Source organism: Anticarsia gemmatalis, chromosome 23 (genome assembly GCF_050436995.1).
Source record: "Anticarsia gemmatalis isolate Benzon Research Colony breed Stoneville strain chromosome 23, ilAntGemm2 primary, whole genome shotgun sequence".
NCBI classification, from domain to species: domain Eukaryota; kingdom Metazoa; phylum Arthropoda; class Insecta; order Lepidoptera; family Erebidae; genus Anticarsia; species Anticarsia gemmatalis.
In genome coordinates, this window is record NC_134767.1 from 457,204 (window position 1) to 476,884 (window position 19,681).

The 19,681-nt window shown below is 35.2% G+C and overlaps 3 protein-coding genes across 3 annotated transcripts; 1 reads left to right on the top strand and 2 right to left on the bottom strand.

Annotated features, from left to right (window-relative positions):
• Positions 1-1,834: 1,834 nt before the first annotated feature.
• LOC142983225 (uncharacterized) lies at positions 1,835-14,875 on the bottom strand. The gene is made up of 6 exons (XM_076130131.1): positions 14,147-14,875; positions 6,065-6,335; positions 5,381-5,514; positions 4,803-4,933; positions 2,344-2,431; positions 1,835-1,933 (listed from the first exon to the last, which is right to left on the bottom strand). Exons 1-6 carry the CDS (start codon positions 14,715-14,717, stop codon positions 1,887-1,889), a joined length of 1,242 nt encoding a protein of 413 aa, XP_075986246.1. The 5' UTR covers positions 14,718-14,875; the 3' UTR covers positions 1,835-1,886.
• On the bottom strand, positions 6,342-12,131 carry LOC142983227 (uncharacterized). The gene is made up of 2 exons (XM_076130134.1): positions 11,218-12,131; positions 6,342-10,997 (listed from the first exon to the last, which is right to left on the bottom strand). The coding sequence occupies exons 1-2, from the start codon at positions 11,260-11,262 to the stop codon at positions 9,642-9,644; spliced, it is 1,401 nt and encodes a 466-aa protein (XP_075986249.1). The 5' UTR covers positions 11,263-12,131; the 3' UTR covers positions 6,342-9,641.
• A 1,460-nt stretch (positions 14,876-16,335) lies between the features above and the next one.
• LOC142983087 (tetraspanin-18-like) lies at positions 16,336-19,572 on the top strand. The gene is made up of 5 exons (XM_076129911.1): positions 16,336-16,494; positions 16,643-16,834; positions 17,104-17,262; positions 17,833-18,048; positions 19,414-19,572. Exons 1-5 carry the CDS (start codon positions 16,438-16,440, stop codon positions 19,465-19,467), a joined length of 678 nt encoding a protein of 225 aa, XP_075986026.1. The 5' UTR covers positions 16,336-16,437; the 3' UTR covers positions 19,468-19,572.
• The last annotated feature ends 109 nt before the right edge of the window (positions 19,573-19,681 follow it).

The window sequence follows — 19,681 nt, forward strand, 5'->3', positions numbered from 1 at the left end:
GACCAGTTTATTGAACTTGATGATTTTGATTGCGATTTGGAACTTCAAAGAGCTATTTTTATACTAGTTTCTGCAACAACGTTAATATGTGCTAGGGAAAGTTATAAAAAATCCGGTTTTAAAGGATTTGTGCAAAGATTTTCAGAAATTCGATATTCCGCTTATTGCTGTGGCGCATACCAAATTCTTTTTGTAATTAAGGTACATTATTTACGGCGATCACGATATTTTTTTCTGAGAATACGCAATAATAATTTATTTTACGTCATTGAATCAGAGTTCTTTGTGTATCGAATGTACATAAATGTTTTACATAACATGTATTGAAACAACAATTCATGAAACTGCATCAACATCAAAAATATCAACTGTAACACAAAGACGATTGGACATGCAATGACGATTTTCAAATCCATCCAAAATTAAATACTGCATAATAAATACAACTTGCAGCGATCTACACACTGACTGCCGCTGTGGTATTTGCGGTAGTGTATGCGACTGGTGGTCACGAGGCCTTGGGTTCGATTCCCGGGTCTATTCTTATTTATATTAGAGGTAGAATATGTCTCAATAGGTATACTTAGTGGCCTGGAGTTAGGTACTATGTCAGGAATATGGCATTAGCCTCACCCCCTATTGTTTGGGAATAACATTGTGAATGCCGAAATGTGTGTGTTATTTCAAACACCTCTGCATACATCTTCGGATATTTTATAACAGACGTATTGTTATGTTGTATGTACGACACACACACGCGTTTTTCAAAGGAGAAAAAAGTAACTACAAATAATTATGTACCCCAAGATACAATGACAAGACGATATCGGCCACGTATCGCCGAAAAATATCTAACATTTTTCTAACCCTCGTGATAAGGTCGTTGACTCGTACACACTACGAGGGCTCAGAGGTCAATGAACCCACCCCTGCTTACGTCACGGCTATCTAATATTTTTGGGGTGCCAATTTAGGGGCCAAGATGTACTTATAGAGCAAATATTGATGGTTTGGGGTGAAATCTCGTAATAATTCATGCGAAATGCGAATGCTTCGATTGCTTGGCTGCCGTATGGTGTACTTTTTTGTATGAGATCTGTCGTAAGCTAGCATCAGAGCTAGTACAAACGTTCGAACTACGTCACACGTCATATATGTCACAGATGGCATCGTTGATACGATACGAAACTTCCTAACTCAGAGCAATCACTGAGAAATTCTAAACAGATCGGAGACGAAAATACAATATTGTACGTAACAGAAAAATTCTGAAACATTTTTTGGTCCGGCCCGAGATTCGTTCCTGTGACCTCTATCGTTCGGACCTTGAAGACAAGTAATTAAGTCGTTATTTCAACATGGTTACCTTCATTGCAACTTTGAAACTTTCGCGTTGCATGACCACTTGCTATTATTTTAAGGCGATTAGCACGATAAGGCACATGGGCCATCTTTACTACCACAATTCGACGCAGATTGCACTGATCGTGGTCGAAATCTTTTATAATTCCACTGATAAACACACATACATAAAATCATGCCTTTTTCCAATAAGCAGTGCTAGAATGCCACTTGGTATCCTTACTAACTTCCCTTGCTTCGTTCACATCCATGTATCATATGGATGGTACCAAGCGACGGTCTTTGCCTGCCTATGGAAGAAAGACGTGCTTTATGAATACCTAATTAAAAGAAGAACCTTCTCTTGTTGTACTATTGAAGTAGGAGTATGAATTTTGTACTTGTATTACACGATTCCGCTTAATCTTTCCTCAACCAAAAGTGGTGTAATTAATTAGTAAAATATTTGAAGGAAAAATAAAACATAGGTATGTATGTTTTGTTTGTATTGTTTTATTATTACAGATTAATCCTTAACTTATAAATCATTTTGTCACATGGCTCCCCACCTCACACATGAATGGTTCCGTACCTGAAAACAAATTGAAATAATATCAAAATTAATTAATTTCAAAAACAATTCTAATGTAACTTTTTGGACTTGACGCTGCAGAGCTCCCATCTATAGTATAATCTTTAAACAAAAAACTTTTTACGGACGTACAAGTTCAATGTTTTATCGTTAGATGGCGCTGTTCTCAAACATATATTAAGCCTTGTTTTCTTGTGACTGACTGACTCATAATTTAGTTAATATGCTGATAAAAAGTTCGTAGTAAACTAGTAACAAATGACTTCGTTACTGTATCAACCTAACACTGTTAGATAAGGATCTCCACAGAAAATGAGAGAGAGGTTAGACCTCGATTCCATAGTGCTTATTGACATATTGGAAAATTAGCATTTTTTTCAAGAACTGTTTAAAATTTAGTGTTTTTTTACCTTGATGTGTAGTAATATGTTCTCTCAACGTCTTAATGGCTGAGAACTGCTCGCGACAAATGCGACATTTGTAGTGATACTCCACCACCTGGAAATAGTACTAATATAAATCTATACTAATCTATACTATAATATAATAAAGCTGAAGAGTTTGTTTGTTTGTTTGTTTGTTTGAACGCGCTAATCTCAGGAACTACTGGTCCGATTTGAAAAATTCTTTCAGTGTTAGATAGCCCATTTATCGAGGAAGGCTATAGGCTATATAACATCACGCTACGGTCATTAGGAGCGGAGTAGCAACGAAAAATGTTACAAAAACGGGGAAAATTTTGACCCATTATCTTAGGTGACGCAAGCGAAGTTGCGCGGGTCTGCTATAAGACATAATCTTACGCTTATTATACCCTAAAATGTCGGCATATATGTATGAAATACGCTCACTCTTCATCATTAACAGAGTTAGTCCCATGTAATAGGGGGCCAGACTTTTGCCAAAGTTTGTGCATTACTCATATTATTATATTATACAGGGTGTCCCAAAACTCAACGATAATCTGAGACCGGATGAAAGGCCAAGTTATACCAGTTCTGGGAAAAATAAAAAAAAAATTCCATATCATATAGTTCAGCAATAATAGACATTTTTCAAAAAAGTTGAAATTCGACACCCTTGGTCGCATTTTCATGTCCTGTGATCACCAATGTCACAATTTCACTGTGTTTTTTTTAATTTCGTGATCTTCAATAAATATGCTATTAATCGTAAAACAAATTAATACACAAAACATTGTTGATTTAATAAAAAAAGGTAAGTTATAGTGAGTCATGGTTTTCAAAAATATCGTTAGTTAACTTTGACGCTTCATATTGAAAAAAAAATGTACTACACTACCCTTGGCAAGTTATATCAAAAGTTGGCGCATTTAATCAAGATTTCAAAATGGTGCAACACTTGCCACTTTTCTTTCCATTAAAAATGATATTTTTATTTGAACGAAGAGTATCCTCGCAGATGGATCGAACGCAGTAGTTCAATCTTATGACTTTCTCGTTCCCCCGATCAAAATCCAGTAGATATTTTTGACTGGGAACGCATAAAAGAAAAAGTCAATCGAAATCAATACAAAACCTATCAGAACTTCGCTAGAAAATTGACACAGCGTCAGAAGGAATAAATACAAGAAATTTTACTTGACTGGTGAAAAAGTCTTTTGTAAGGCGTTGTAGAGCCTGTATTTGTGCCAGAGGAAAGCAATTATTTTTAGTAAAGAAGTAATTGAGTCAGTCCATAACCAATATTTAATGTAATAAACATAATAGGTAATCATCATTAAAAAAAAACAATGAACGAACCATCGTTCTTATTTTATTATTTTCCTTAAACTAAAGTAATTGCGAATTGTTTTCCTCTGGCTCGAATACAGGCTCTGCAACGCCTTACAAAAGACCTTTTCACCAGCCAAGTAAAATTTCTTGTATTTATTCCTTCTGACGCTGTGTCAATTTTCTGGCGAAGTTCTGATAGATTTTGTATTGATTTCGATTGACTTTTTCTTTTATGCGTTCCCAGTCAAAAATATCTACTGGATTTTGATCGGGGGAACGAGAAAGTCATAAGATTGAACTACTGCGTTCGATCCATCTGCGAGGATACTCTTCGTTCAAATAAAAATAACATTTTTAATGGAAAGAAAAGTGGCAAGTGTTGCACCATTTTGAAATCTTGATTAAATGCGCCAACTTTTGATATAACTTGCCAAGGGTAGTGTAGTACATTTTTTTTTCAATATGAAGCGTCAAAGTTAACTAACGATATTTTTGAAAACCATGACTCACTAAAACTTACCTTTTTTTATTAAATCAACAATGTTTTGTGTATTAATTTGTTTTACGATTAATAGCATATTTATTGAAGATCACGAAATTAAAAAAAACACAGTGAAATTGTGACATTGGTGATCACAGGACATGAAAATGCGACCAAGGGTGTCGAATTTCAACTTTTTTTGAAAAATGTCTATTATTGCTGAACTATATGATATGGAATTTTTTTTTTATTTTTCCCAGAACTGGTATAACTTGGCCTTTCATCCGGTCTCAGATTATCGTTGAGTTTTGGGACACCCTGTATATTATATTTTGTTTCATGTTAATGTCAAACCCTTTCGCAAAGCAAACCTTACATGTGCGACATGGTAGCCGTCATAATTAATTTTACTATTTATTACCAGAAACCATTCGTTAAGAATGGTAAGTGATCAACTTAGTCTCAAAGTTGTTCAAGCCTCCCGCCGCAGACCTTTGACATGGCTTTAATTAACGACTTTTATCTCCATTGACAACAACCGGGACCGACTTCCTACGTGTTTTCTGAAGCATGGGGAGGTTTATTTAGCTCAAAGCAATTTCCACACTAACATTGCTTAACCTAATAATTGTCAGTATTATTACATACTAACCTCAGCTAAAATATCAGCTATAACACACTTGAACTTCTTAATGTCTTCAGATGAGTGAGTCTTGAAGTGAGCCAGTAAGTTGTACACAGTGACGAACGATGAACGATAGCAGATCGGACAGGAAATTGCTTCTGTAATTAAATAAAATATTGATATTAGTTTAATCAAACAACTTATGCCCAGTTTCTAGAGCACATTTAAAGGTAACTTATCTATTCAAACTGCCATGTTTATATCAGCTTAAATATTAAATTTTGAGTCGATAACTGCCTGCGTGGCGCAGTGGTTTAGGCCGCCACGCCTATACCACTGCGTCGGGAGGTCGTGGGTTCGATTCCCTCACGGAACAATTGTTTGTGCGATCCACAAATGATTGTTTCGGGTCTGGTTGTACTTTCTGTCCGTTGTTTGTATGTTTGTTGCGGGAGTTGTCTTGAGCTATTCGGAAGGCTTACTCGTACACTGTGTAAACCAGCCATTAGGTTTAAGGTGCTTTCCTATTTCTAGAAGCAGATACTTGCAGCAGTGGAAACCACTAGCAGTAAAACAATAATAAAGATTATGACAAGACAACTTACTTTTACTCTCATTCTTTACCCCCCTCCAAGAGGTCTGGAAGCAGGGGACACACATCTTACAGAAGAACAACTCCTTCATGTACATCTTGACGTCTTCCTCGTCTTTGTCCTCAGAGTCCTCTTTGTTTTCTTTCCTGAAATAGAGTGGAATAAAGTTTTAAACAACCTTAAATTTTCAATCGCATGTAAGGCCTGTTGCATTATAATATTATATGTAATAGTCGCGACAGTTTAAATTCATTAATAACATAATGTCCTCCGAGTTTATATCTACGGCAGCCACTGTGGAGCGATCGGTAATGTATCCAACTGATAATTGTGAGTTCTCAGTTTTGATTCCCAGAGAGGGTGATGTACAATTAAAATAGTCTCTTCTAATTTAAATTTGAATATTTTTCATAAGTAGTCCAGAGTTTGATAAAATGGCCAGTATAATATGAACTTTACTTAAGTTTTTTTTTTCAACACCTACTTCATTTAATATCTGCATGACCCTAAGGTAGACTGGCAAAAAATGTCTTTGGCATTAAGTTCATCTTTATACATGACTATAGGCTCACCACCTATTACACGGGCCTAACATTGTTGATGGCAAAATGTGGGCATAGATATGTCCCTCTGCTGAAATCTTCGGAAACAACAGGTGTGATATTATAAATGAATGAACTATATAGTTTCACTTACTTCTCCAAACCGTTAACCAGTTGATACACAGCAGATACATGGTCCTGTGGTTTATAAACAACTAAAACCTCCCCCTCCTTGCTATCCTCCTTGCTCAGAATCACCTCTTCAGACATATGGAACGACCTGGGCTTACGGGCACCCAGTCCAAATGTAGTCAGTACTTTTTTCTCTTTGTACCGAGGTAGAACGCATTGAAATATCTCCGATTTTCTATCTCCATCTTCGTTTTCTACACATGTTTTGCTCCAAATTGTTGTTTCTGATTTACCTGTAAATTAATTTTAAATATTTGATATTAAATGTTTTTCTAGTGACTCTTCAATCATTCCCTTATTACTGAGGGAATGATTGAAGAGTGATAGAGATTACGGTCACTAGAACCTTCATATTTAATCAGAATAATAACAGTACAGTACTACTTTTGGAATATTTAATAGGCAATAATAACTTTAAATGGCATAATGTTACATTCATTCTATTGTTTCAATACTGCAAGCAGACTCTAAAAACTGTGAATGAGACCAAAATCTTTTTTTTTTTTTTTTTTTTTTTTATCTACAATTTTACGAGGCTTCAGTCACTCTAGGCGACTATGCCAGCCTCATGGGGAAAATCGAAAGAATTAAACTCTAATTAACTTCATCTCTCATTTGTTCGTCTTTCATTCATACACAACCTAAAAAAGGAAACTACCCGCTTACATGTCAGAGACTCTGGCTCCTTGAATATGATGTTAACCTCCCCATTGCGTAAATTTATGTCTGGTATCAAGCGTTGCCTCAAGTCCCGATACCGATCACACTCCACTAGCACATGCAAGAAATCCTCTGGCACCTGACATTCCCCACACAATGGAGAAGATTTCACACCAACCAGGTAGAAAAAACTGTTCAGTGGTACATGACCAGACCGCAACCTTAAGGAGGTAACCAAAGACTCTCTAGATATACCAACATCATCAAACCAAGGTGATGTTGGTAGTCTCTCCTGAATGGTTCTATACCATACACCCTTAGAAACTGATACCTGTTCAAACACTCTTTCCCACCTGCCTCTGCAAAGAACCCGAGCCTCTGACAGTACTTCGCTATAATAAAGTAACGACTGAATCACCACTCCATCAATTACAGCACATTTGGCCAAGCCATCCACCATCTCATTCTCAGCTAGCCCAATATGGGAGGGAACCCACTGAAGTTCGACATAAATACCCCTATTTTGGTAACAAAATATCAGCTTTAAGGCCTCGTAGGCTATCGGCATTCCTCGGGTTCCCGAGACACACCGAGCCAAATGCTGAAGGGCACTCCTCGAATCCGTCAGAATGACAAATTTATGCGCATCTATAGAACGAGCATAAGAGAGCGCTTCGACAATTGCTGTTAATTCAGCTCTCATTACACACATCTTTGGATTCAATTTAAATTTTACGTGACTGTCAGCCTGTGGATCATAGAATGCCGCCCCAACCCCTGATGGACCTTTAGAGCCATCAGTAAATAACTTATAATAACCATAGTATTTATGTCGAACCTCCCCAATCACCATCCGTTGAAGCTGTTGTGCATTGATATCTCGTTTAGGTGTGCTCAGGCAATCCAAAATAAAATGTAGCTTAGACTTGACGTCCAAGCTTGACACCCAAACCTCCAAAGAGAACATTTCCATAGTAAAACTTTTAAACATGCCATTATTAACTAAGGATTTATGGACATCAATCAAAATAGGCTCTTTATTACCCCTCCAATATCTACCTGTTAAACAAAGTTCCTCGACTAATTTTATTGTTGAATTATTGGCTATGGATGCAGCTCTTAACCAATACCTGCATCCCAACCAAAATCGTCTTATTTCCAGTGGTTGCAAACAAAGTTCACTCTCCATTACATGGATGGGAGTGCTTCGTATAAAACCCCCACAAATTCTTAGAGCCCTGTTTTGCAACATATTTAATTTATTTATATACGTTTTGGTGCTGCTACCATACAAAAAGCTTCCATAGTCCAGTCTACTTCTAATTAACGAAATATACAGTCTGCGTAGGTGGGTGGGGTGGACTCCCCACGATTTGCCGGCTAATGTTTTTAAAATGTTCAAATATTTAAACACTTTCTCACATATCTCATTAATATGGGCTCCCCATCGCAGTTTGCTGTCCAACCATAGACCTAAATATTTTATCTTATTATGTATCTCAATTGGTATACCATTAATCTCTAAAGACATATTAACAATTTTTCTTGACCTATTAAATACGCATAGACTGCATTTTGACTCAGATAAATATAAACCAATGTTGTTCAATAATGACATCAGAACATTTAGAGAATTTTTGAAATTGTTATTAACATCTACAACCTTTCCATTATCTATACTTTTATACAAAACAAAGTCATCTGCATATTGTGACACAATTACATCTTCAATATTTTTACAGATATTCATAGTAACAATATTGAAGAGCAAAGGTGACAGTGGGTCCCCCTGTGCTAATCCTCTATTTGTATATCTTATTAGGGTATTGTCATTAATATCAATTTCACACCTTCTACATGACAAAAAATTCCATAGGTATCGATTAATTTTAGATTTGACATCAATATTGAGTAATGATTGAATTAAAGCATTAATGTTTACATTGTTATATGCACTGTCAATGTCAAGAAAGCAAGCTACAGTTGGTTTATTTTTTGAAAAGCCGATTTGAATAGTTGTAACCAGTCTCGTGAGATTGTCTAATGCTGAATGGTTCCGTCTAAAGCCCACAGTTGACGTTGACAATAATTTCCTGCTCTCAACATACCATTCTAGGCGTTTACACATTATATTATGAAAGGTTTTACAAACGCAAGATATAAGTGAAATAGGGCGAGTAGAGGATAACAGATTGGGGTCCCGGCCCGGTTTCGGTACAGCCACAATTTTTATGTTTTTCCATTGGACTGGAACTATACTACTTTGTAAGATTAAGTTAAATATATAGAGTAGGAACTTTTTTCCAGAAATAGGTAAGTTATAAATCATTGAATATGAAATGTTGTCTGACCCTGGAGAAGTATCTTTTAACTTAAGGCAATTTTCCATTTCTGCAAGGCAAATTTTACGATCCAATATGTTATTTTCACTCTCTACAAAATTCGGAGGTTCTTCAGCGACTGTGTCAGGTGTTAGAGAATGCAACAATTCTTTTGCTTTTAATGGGTCTATAGCAGTCTTTCCCAAAGTGGGCGATAACGCCCCCTTGTGGGCGATGGAAATCTAGAGGGGGGCGGTGAGGGGCTCAGAAAAAAATGAGGGGCGCTGAAGTGATTTACGGGGCGATATGAAACTTCAGTTACTTCTTATTTTAAAATTAATTGAAATTAAAATTCTCCTGCTACACAAGTACACAATATCCATTTTTAGTTCACATTTTTATCCTATTTTGTTGTATGTATATATATAAACGTTCACAACGCTATTTATATCTTAATTAAGATATTTAGTTAGGTATCAAACACTGAAGAATATTCGTATCTTCAAGTGTCGCCAGCGAGGTCCCCACCTCCGAAGACACAAACCGAACGCACGATTATTAATGTAGGTACCTACCTAATCTAGTAAAAATAAAATTGAAACTAGATGATACAAATATTATATTCCATTTAAACAACAACAGTGAGACCGTTTCACCTCTCTGCGAACGCAGTTCAGTACGATTGAGTGAGTGATAAACAAGTTTGTACATGTTTGTCTTAATTCTGCCAGTGCGTGCTTCGTTTTTTCTTTTCATTCTGTGATTAAGCCAGTAACTTAACCGCAAGCTCAGAACTTTACTTACGTTATTGAGGTTTAAAAGGTGAAAAATAAATGGGGGCGCTACAAAATAACTGATTTTGAAAGTGGGCGTTAGATGAAAATAGTTTGGGAACCTCTGGTCTATAGTATGACTATTTCTTAAACCTTTTATCCACTTCATTCTTCTCCACATTTCTGAGGCAGAGGTTTCGTGGTCGATGCTCGTACAAAACTCTGACCAGCTCTTATATCGTGATGTAATAATTAATTTTTGAGCACAAGCTACCTTTTCCTTGTAAATTTTGTAATTATCTGGAGTGGGGTTGCGCCGAAGTTTTGCGAGTGCCATTCTACGTTCTGCTACTGCCTTGGAAATTTTTTCATTCCAGTAAGGTTTAGGATTAAATTTATTATCTGGATTTTGACAAATTTTGATCCAGGGGATGGTATCCTCCGCCACCGATTCTAACTTGTTCATAAATATATTGTAATCATTTTGAACATCATGTAGCATTGGCAAATTTGTAAAGGCCTCATCACATTTTTCCTGAAATTCCTTCCATTGTGCTTTTTTATAATTCCTTTTTTTTAGAAATAAATTTAGTCTACAGTATCCATAAGTAATTTTAATAATAATGTGGTCGCTGCCTAATGATTCACTTGTGGGGTACCATGTGGATTTAATGGCCATTTCTGAAGTCACAAATGTCACATCAGGAGAGGACTGTTGTAGATCACCATTCACCATTCTAATTCTTGTGGCACTACCATTGTTTAAACAAATATAATCACTTTCAAACATAGCCTTGTAAACCATTTCCCCTCTTCCATCTGTTTTGCATGACCATAAAGTGTGATGAGCATTAAAGTCTCCGGCTAACATAGTTTCAGTGTGAGAAAAACTAAAAATTTGGTCCCAATCTGCTTGATTCGTATTTACTAAGGGTGGGCAATATACATAAATCATATTTTTTAATCCAGGTACATTTAAAATTTCGGCACCTATAATTTCTATGTTTGTATTCGGGATGTTATAGTTTTTCTTAACCATCTTAATAGATTTATGATCTGGGGGCACGGCAGTGCCCCCGCAAGTCGAGCAAAAAAAAGCGGCACGGCCGTACCATCTTTTCTCGAAGCAATTCAGGCCATTTTCGACCCCCTATAATTTCGTTGTGGATAAAACAAGAAGCCTGAATTTTTAGCGACTTATCAGTCATTGTATGAACACGGTATATTGAAAATTTCAGTCAATTTGAACCAGTACTTTAAGAATTACAACTTGTTAAAGTTTTGAATTTTGTCACTCACTGATTCACTGACTCACTGACTCACCGATCATCAAAAGTCTAAGGCATTTCTAGCAGACTTAGAAGCTTCAAATTTAGAATACAAATAGAATTTAGTATCTTAATCATGGGAAAATTTCAATATTTTCTAATTTCAGTCCAGTTTTCTAAATACATTAACTGCAAGAATAACTTTGTAATCTTATACATTTATATAGGATTACAAGGTTACATTTGCAGTTAATGAATTAATTATTACTGTAGTATAATAGAAAATAATAGGTGTACATAGGTACCTACTGTATAAGGCATAACTTAAGGGTGTTTAGCCTATGAAACTGAACAACATTTCAATAGGAAAATATGTTGAATTATGAAAAAAATAACCGTCTTTCCATACAAATTGGACTTATGTTCGCTTTACAAAAAGAAGTGAGATGCCATCAAAAACATCCTGTAAAAAACCTCAAGTCTCGCAGCGTAAAAAGTGGTGAGATCTATATAATACCAAGTCGATTAATCTATTTAGTCTCTACTGAAAGGACCTTCTGTCTTAAGTTATTACATAAGTTATTATCATGCCAATATTAAAAATATTTCACGTTTAAAACAAATAAATCGACTTGGTCATCGCATGAAAACACAAATTCGCCATTAAAATTTCAGGAGCATTAATTTCTTTAAGATACTCATCTCGATCATTATATTCGGAAGGACCCTAGTGAGGAATTCGGTTGCTGGCCCGTCGTGCTGTGCAGTGTGGTACATACTAATAATCAAATCATGCGATGGCCAGGTCGATTTATTTGTTTTAAACGTGAAATATTTTTAATATTGGCATGATAATAACTTATGTAATAACTTAAGACAGAAGGTCCTTTCAGTAGAGACTAAATAGATTAATCGACTTGGTATTATATAGATCTCACCACTTTTTACGCTGCGAGACTTGAGGTTTTTTACAGGATGTTTTTGATGGCATATAATATACATATCCCACCATAACCATCTTCTCTATCATTTCGAATAATATTATAATTACTTACTTTGATATTGTCTTCTTCAGAAAGCCATGTCTCACTTATCAATATTATATGTGCTTTCTCCTGAAAGAGTAATAATTCCAGTGCTCTTATTTTTGGTTTTAAGCTATTAGCATTCCATTGTAGCACAATTAATGAATTGTTCTTATTATGCATCTTTGTTCATACCTAATAACCGCAGCACCACATTTATATTAATATATTCACTCAATAACAAATAAAGCTCCTCCCATATGCATTTTATAAAACACCATACTTTTTTACTTATATCCATATCCAAAAATATAATCTCCTTCATTTTAAAAATAAAATTATTTATATCAAATCTTTTTTTCTTCTTTGGTGTACTTGCCTCGCCTTTATCTTCTATATTTTCACATTGAAACATAGGAATCCAGCTGAACGAATTGTTTTTGTTATAATGTCCTTCTTTATTACTACTGCTAACTTTCTTTTTATGCTTGTTATTAACTCTACTATTACAATCTGAGCTGTCTGATTTTTCTTGCTGTCTTTTCTTATACGAATCTTTTACTACCTCTGCATACTCTCTCTTTGATGATGAAATGTTGGACATGGATATATTTGCATCTTCCAAAATCTGTGTAGCAGGAAAATTACTATCATAAGTACCATTCATAACTGTTAGATCTACCTTTTCTGTACAAATTTCCTTCCATGCTGATTTGTATGTACAATTGTTTTTAGCCATAACCTCCCTTATTTCTTTCTCCCTCTTAAAGGCTGGGCATAGACTTTTTATGACTGACATGTGATTTCCCTTACAATTGACACATTTGAACCTGGTTGCTTCACAATTCTCATGATGATCTGCACATTTCGGACACACTTGTGTTTTTTTCGGGCAATAAAAGCGAATATGACCGTATCGCCAACATTTTGAGCATTGCGTAACAGGGAAAATATATTGGTCCACCTTCACCTTTACACCATATGCCAATACATATGGTGGTAAGATGGAACCCTTAAAACAAATGCGAACTGTTTCGCTATTAATCCATTTTCCATCTATACCTTTCTTTTGCAATCTCTTGACATTAATCATCTCCACCTCACTTTCCAGTATATCCATAATACTGTCTTCATTTATATCTATATCAATTTCTCGAACCAATCCATATGAGTATGACATCTCATTAGTCCTTCGACATTTCCATCCTTTTTCTTTGATGTTATTACTCTCCATTAAAGCTGTAGAGTGGTCGTAGCTGTCAAAACGAATGATGGCCTTATAAGGATTCTTATAATTAACTTTAATTACTCCTTTTATATTCGCATTATATAAAATTCTTGCCATGTTCAATTGTTTTGGTAGTGTCTCTGTAGAGGAGATAGCTATCTCATATATTTCTTTATTTTCAGGGGGTGGAGACTCCCTCACCACTCTTCTCTTTTCCTTCCTTCTAACAGTAATAAACTCTTCAGATTCATCATTTGAAGGAGGTCTTATCCTCTTCCTACCCTCACTAACTAACTCTGAACTCGTATCATTATTGTCACATTCCACATCTGATCCAATGATAACACAATTGATTTCAACCCGCGACATGTTCTCCATCTGTGGATGATCCTCTTCCTCACTTTCACTGTTCATTTTAAACGCAAAAATCCACTTCCACACTTAACAAAAAAAAAAAAAAAAAAAAAAAGAGGGTAGATAAAAAAGTTAATGTTAACTTTATAACAATGTTTTAAAGATATTTCCACTATAAACTGCTCTAACGTCACATTTTATATCTCAAATCAATCACTCATAGTACTTTTACACTTTTATACAAAATAAACACTGAAAGTACTTAATTACACATGCAAAATAATATTATCTTTCTGCACACGATACTAGCTTGTTGACGTATTTTTGACAACACGACCAAAATCTTTAACCTGAATAATAGTGAAACATTTACATATCACTTGGAACAGTTTGATACAAATAAAATAACACAAACCTGTTTGTTTGTTAACAACATTTCTAAACACCACAGTTCTAGTTGAACTATTAGTTTCCCCTCGCTCAGGCTTCAACAGATTGTCACAATGTTTAAAATGCTCCAAACACACATTATTCCAGTTATTCAACCTCTTTACATCACTTTCTTCTTGTTTAATAGCTTTTACAGGCAAGCACAGCGGATCATCGTAGTCTGGTATACGAATGTCACATTTCTTACGATCCAGTACAATATCTTTGACGTAAAAGTTTTTAGGCCTCCTGCCGAGTCTTGGACGACCTACTTGGTCGTAAGTCTTTTTATGTATGACTTGCTTTCTCTTGCGGCCTCTTTGGTGAGTGACGGCACCCCGGCCAGGCGGCACTAAGTCCTGCCGCGGATCATAGTCAGAATCTTCTTCGTCTTTCTTCCGTTTCCTTCTTCTTTCTGCTGGCCTGCGCTCGATTAGTAAAGGAGCTTGCTTCTCTTCGACTGGTGCTGGTACATACTGTACTTGGACTGCTTGAACACATTGCTGGACGATATCGGCGTCCTCGTCTAGAAATTCAATACCGTCGGACTCTGCCATAATAAGGCAGTTTAAGATAATTTATTTGATTTTCTTACGGTGCCCTAGTATGAGTTAAACAGAGTTTATTTCTTTTTTTTTCAGTTGTTTAGTTTAACTTGCAATGCGATACTAAACGACGCGATGAAACGATATGTCATTAGTGTCAAACTGACAGTTGACACCTCATTTGTTGACGTTTGTCAAATGATTGTCTATGATTCGTTCGGAATCAGAAGGAAAAGAGTAGTTTTATGAACACAGTAACATTTACACAACATTTACTTACCAACCTTAATATGAGTGAAATGTATGTAAGACCATTTGTTGTTTATAAAGGCTATAACGCTGTTCATAAAATTATCATAAGGTTAAGAAGATTAACCCTTTAGCATTTCTATCAAATGAAGATTTTATATTGCTCGTGCGTTCATCGTAAAAATACCTGGAACTCATAAATCAAATAATATTGTGGCTTAATATATTTTATTGATTATAAATTGTGGGAATTTTCTATCTAAATTATCGATTATTGATACACAATTTCTTGTAATTGATATTGATGTCGCAACGTTTCAAGTTTTGTCAACAAAAATATAAATACTTAAATAAAGATAAGAATAAATTCATATCAGTGACATCGAACGATTTTAATTATCAATCACGTTTATATTCACTTGCCTTCTTTATTAGGTGTTGCAAATATTTATTAAGTTTTCGTGTGTACGTTCAACACAATATTGTAAAATTATTCTGTTCGTTCCACACAATTGAAAGGACTTTATGTACCTACTACTTGTCAGCCGTTAAATGATACTTAAATATAAAGTTCTATTATTAACAGCTATAGTGGTTTAGCTCATGCAGCTCAGAACTTAGTAAACAGTTAATTATGTCACAGTTAATGTATGTCAACCTGTAACCAACGGTCAATTTTATCGTATTGTTATCTATGCACTGAACAAAAACACAAAACGTTCATGTAGGTATATACGGCACTAGAAGATTAGCTTTATCTTTAGTGCAAATTCAATAAAATTACGTCCTTATCTCAAGTTCCTATAAATTGTGAGCTGGGTTTTCCGGTATGTTGATTGAAGGAATGTGACTAATGAATGATAAAAAAGAACCTAAAATGATTTTTAAATATTCTTTGATTTACTTAACAATCAAAGACTAATAATGATATAATATTATATTCTTCGGGGCTACAGCCGTTCCTGCTTCAGACCTTAAAATACTCTAGGTTAGAAAGCTGAACTGGCCGGAACTGCTTTAAAAGCTCTGGGGCGAGTAGGGTTTCAACAGAATATTTTCTTTTAACGTTATGATGTATTATTAATACGGGATAAATACGATAGTAGTTTTCTGAGTCCACTGTAGTCATGGAGGCAAAAATAATTAATTTTTTAACTACTTATTACTATTGCTCAGAGCTTAAATTTATCTCATAATTTAATGGATACAGGCTCAGTATTTGATTGCCGGTTGCCGACGGATTAAATGTGATTTACACAGGAATACAATAATTAATGGAAGGAATAATTTATCGTGACTAATCGTGTTAATTTTAGTATGTTAACGCTTTAGATCTTATCTACACACTCGTAGATAGAAAAACACTCAATACATTTATGAATACCTAGTTAAAAGCTGAACAATACTGGATCATTGTGGTGTCGGCTGTCGGCATCAACATTGCTTTTGATTCGTGTGGAAATTAAAAAAAAAGTTCGCAAAAATGTGTCTCAGGTTTCTTATGAAATATATTTTATTTTTCGTGAACTTAGTGTTCGTTGTGAGTATTTATTACTTATCAAAATTGTGTTTTAATTTCAATCGTTTTCAAATTTATTCGAAGTGCTTATCGTGTTTCATAAATTATTACAAAAAGAAAAAAAAATCTGTAGTAAACCATGGCTAAAGTTACTTTTTTTTAATTTCAGCTCGCGGGCCTTGCCTTGATAGGTGTAGGCGTAGCGGCAATATACAAATTAGAGGACTTATTGAATTTAATACCAATAAGTATAGTGAAATTCGCGCCTTACGTGTTTATTATATTAGGAGCGATCATATTCTTGATTGCTTTCAGCGGATGTTGTGGGGCCATCACTGAGTCAAAATGTTTACTAATCACCGTAAGTTTATCGTTTTATCATTATTTGTTTAAGTTTATAAACTAGACATAACTTTTTTTAAAAACAATATTGTATCAAATTTATCATGCCTTTCATGTTATTTATTAGAAAAAAAATTACTGATATACTTTGCGTTATCTCCTCACTTCCGAGAAAAAAATCATCAGCTTTTAGTTTAAAGAACTTCGGGTGCAAAGCGGAAGTTGCGCCATTTGAGTATTATTACGATAAAAATTGCAATCTACATTAGCAATTACTGTTTATTCCAGTACGCAGTATTCATGGCCGTGCTAGCAGGTGCCAAGATCTTCTTTACAATAGAGTTGCACAACAACATGGAGTACCTAAGAACGGAAGTAGAAGGTTACGTGAACAAAGCCTTTGATGATCCAAGTATGAACGCTACTTTCCATGCCGTGGAAGTTTTGGTAAGTTGAATAAATGGATTATGTTTTACATACATAAAATCACGCATGTTATACCCTCCCCCTCGTTTGGGAGGAGACCCTTGCCCTGCAGTGATGGGTTAAAAAAAAATTTATACCCAATAAATGTGTATGCAGAGGTGCAGAAATTTTCTCACGCTTCATTGTAAGTACCGGGAACATTACCAAATTGAGAAATATTCTCATAATTACGTAAGAACAAACCAGTACTTTACGCGATCAAAGCTTCGAAGCTGAGACCCCGAGAGCTGCAGTCGGATATACTACTGACTGCGCCACGGTGGCCGGTCTCAATAACTTAACTTCTGTGAGGGATAAAAGCTAGTTACAGTTTAGTAGCGAGTACTAATATAAATGACAAAAATAATGATGTCAGATTGAATACTATTTAATTATGGATAATTTTCTTTCTGCAACTTTGGCGACTGGATAGTCCTATCGTCAAAATTTCTGTGTAAAAACGGATTATAGAAAAGGAATACTTTAGCATTTTTCATTTAGAAGTATTCATTATTAAACAGAAATAATATTATAGCGTGTTTTTGTTTGCAGTTAAAATGCTGTGGTACAACCGGCCCTGGTGTTTACAACATGACGATATTCGACACCCAGTATGTACCTCCAACGTGTTGCGAGAATCCAGATGAAACTACCATATGCCTCAAAGAAAATGCCTTTCAAATAGGCTGTACGACGTTAATAGGAGACCTGCTAGAGTCACTCGGAGGAAACCTCAGTTATACGCTAATATTCATCATCGTTGCAGAGGTAAATATCACTACATAGTATAAAGCAAAGACGCTTCCCGCGTCTGTCTCTATGTCTGTATGTATGTAGGTATGTTTAGATCTTTAAAACTACGCAACGGATTTTGATGCGGTTTTAATAAATAGAACAAGGCGGAACAAGAGGAAGGTTGAAGGATGTGTTAAACTTGTAAAGATTTTTTGTAAAATAGCGGTTTGAACGGCGAAGCCATGATGGGCCGCTAATTATGAAAAAGCTTGGTATAGTACAACACTTTAGTAATGAGTTCTTGTATACATAGTAGGGTGGTGAATGGTCATTCACACGCTGAAGCTGTCGGTCTGCTACCGTTATTTTAGGTGCCATGGCGCTCTACCAAAATGTCTGATTATAGTAAAAAAATATAAATGAGGAACGAAGGTCTCGTGAGGAAACCTTGCTGGACAGCTAGAGTTCCTTAAACAGTTTCCTAAGGATAGTGGGCACTTTAAAGAAACAAAACTCTTTCTCCATTTGACATGCCTAAAAATGTTTTAACATATTTCTTGAGGGGAAAGTCCCTCACTTGGCCAGCGTGGTGGAGTCAAGGCCTAACCCCTCTCTCGTTCGGTTCGGAGACCGTGGCCAAGCAGTGGGACCGGCACGGGTTAAAAATAATAAAAACACTCATTTTGAAGTGTTTATTAATTATTCATACGTCACCATTGCACAACTTATGAGTCGAAGATCCTCTGAGTGACAGTTTTCCATATAAACTACCTTCTTGAGATAGCAATTAGTACTTTATCTATTGAGTCACCTGTTTACCGAACTCAAGGAGATTACTCATGTTGATTTTGATAAGTTATTAACAGGGAAATACCCAATTATGAAGTATTTACTACGTTTTATATCATACCTAGCGGAAGTCAATGATAGATGAATGATAATACCAGAATGGTGGCTTGATGGTTGATTGGAAAAAGTCTAAATTCATGAAATACAGATAAGTAGTATTTAAATTCTATCTGATAGATATTTAGGATAAAGAAGCCGGGTCTGGTTCTCGTAATTTTTAATATTGTAACGACTGGTATTTATATGTTATCTATGGAGATATAACTTTGGTGAAGTTCTGACAGATCTTAAATGCCAATATGTCAGTATTCAGCTAAAGATTTGCAAATCTATCCATAGATAGCATATTAATATCCACAGTTTATCAAGTCCAACCTATAGTATCTACCCTCAATCTCAGAAAATGGCGAAAAGCATATAAAAAAAGTGCATGCTTTTCAATCTCATGAATCTGTGGTTACCGAAGTGCGGTTACCTGTAAATTGTCTTTTTTATTATTTCTTCACTTTAATTTAAGCTTTTTGTGACTCAATACTTTTTTCGTTACAGGTATTGGCAATGCTCTTTGCGATATACGTCTCTTGCACCATCAAGGAAAAATAGCATTGAAGAAAGCAGTGTAGTAACCTGAATTATAATTATTAATGTTAACTTTATAAATTGTGATAATACAGTATTATTTAGAGATTAAAGAATAATGTTTATTAAGTGTATGTGGTTTTTATTATGTTTAAAATTATAACATAAACTGTCTTTAATATTTTATCGCTGAAAACCTGTTTCGATTAACAGATCCTTTATTGTAACGTGGTGTTTA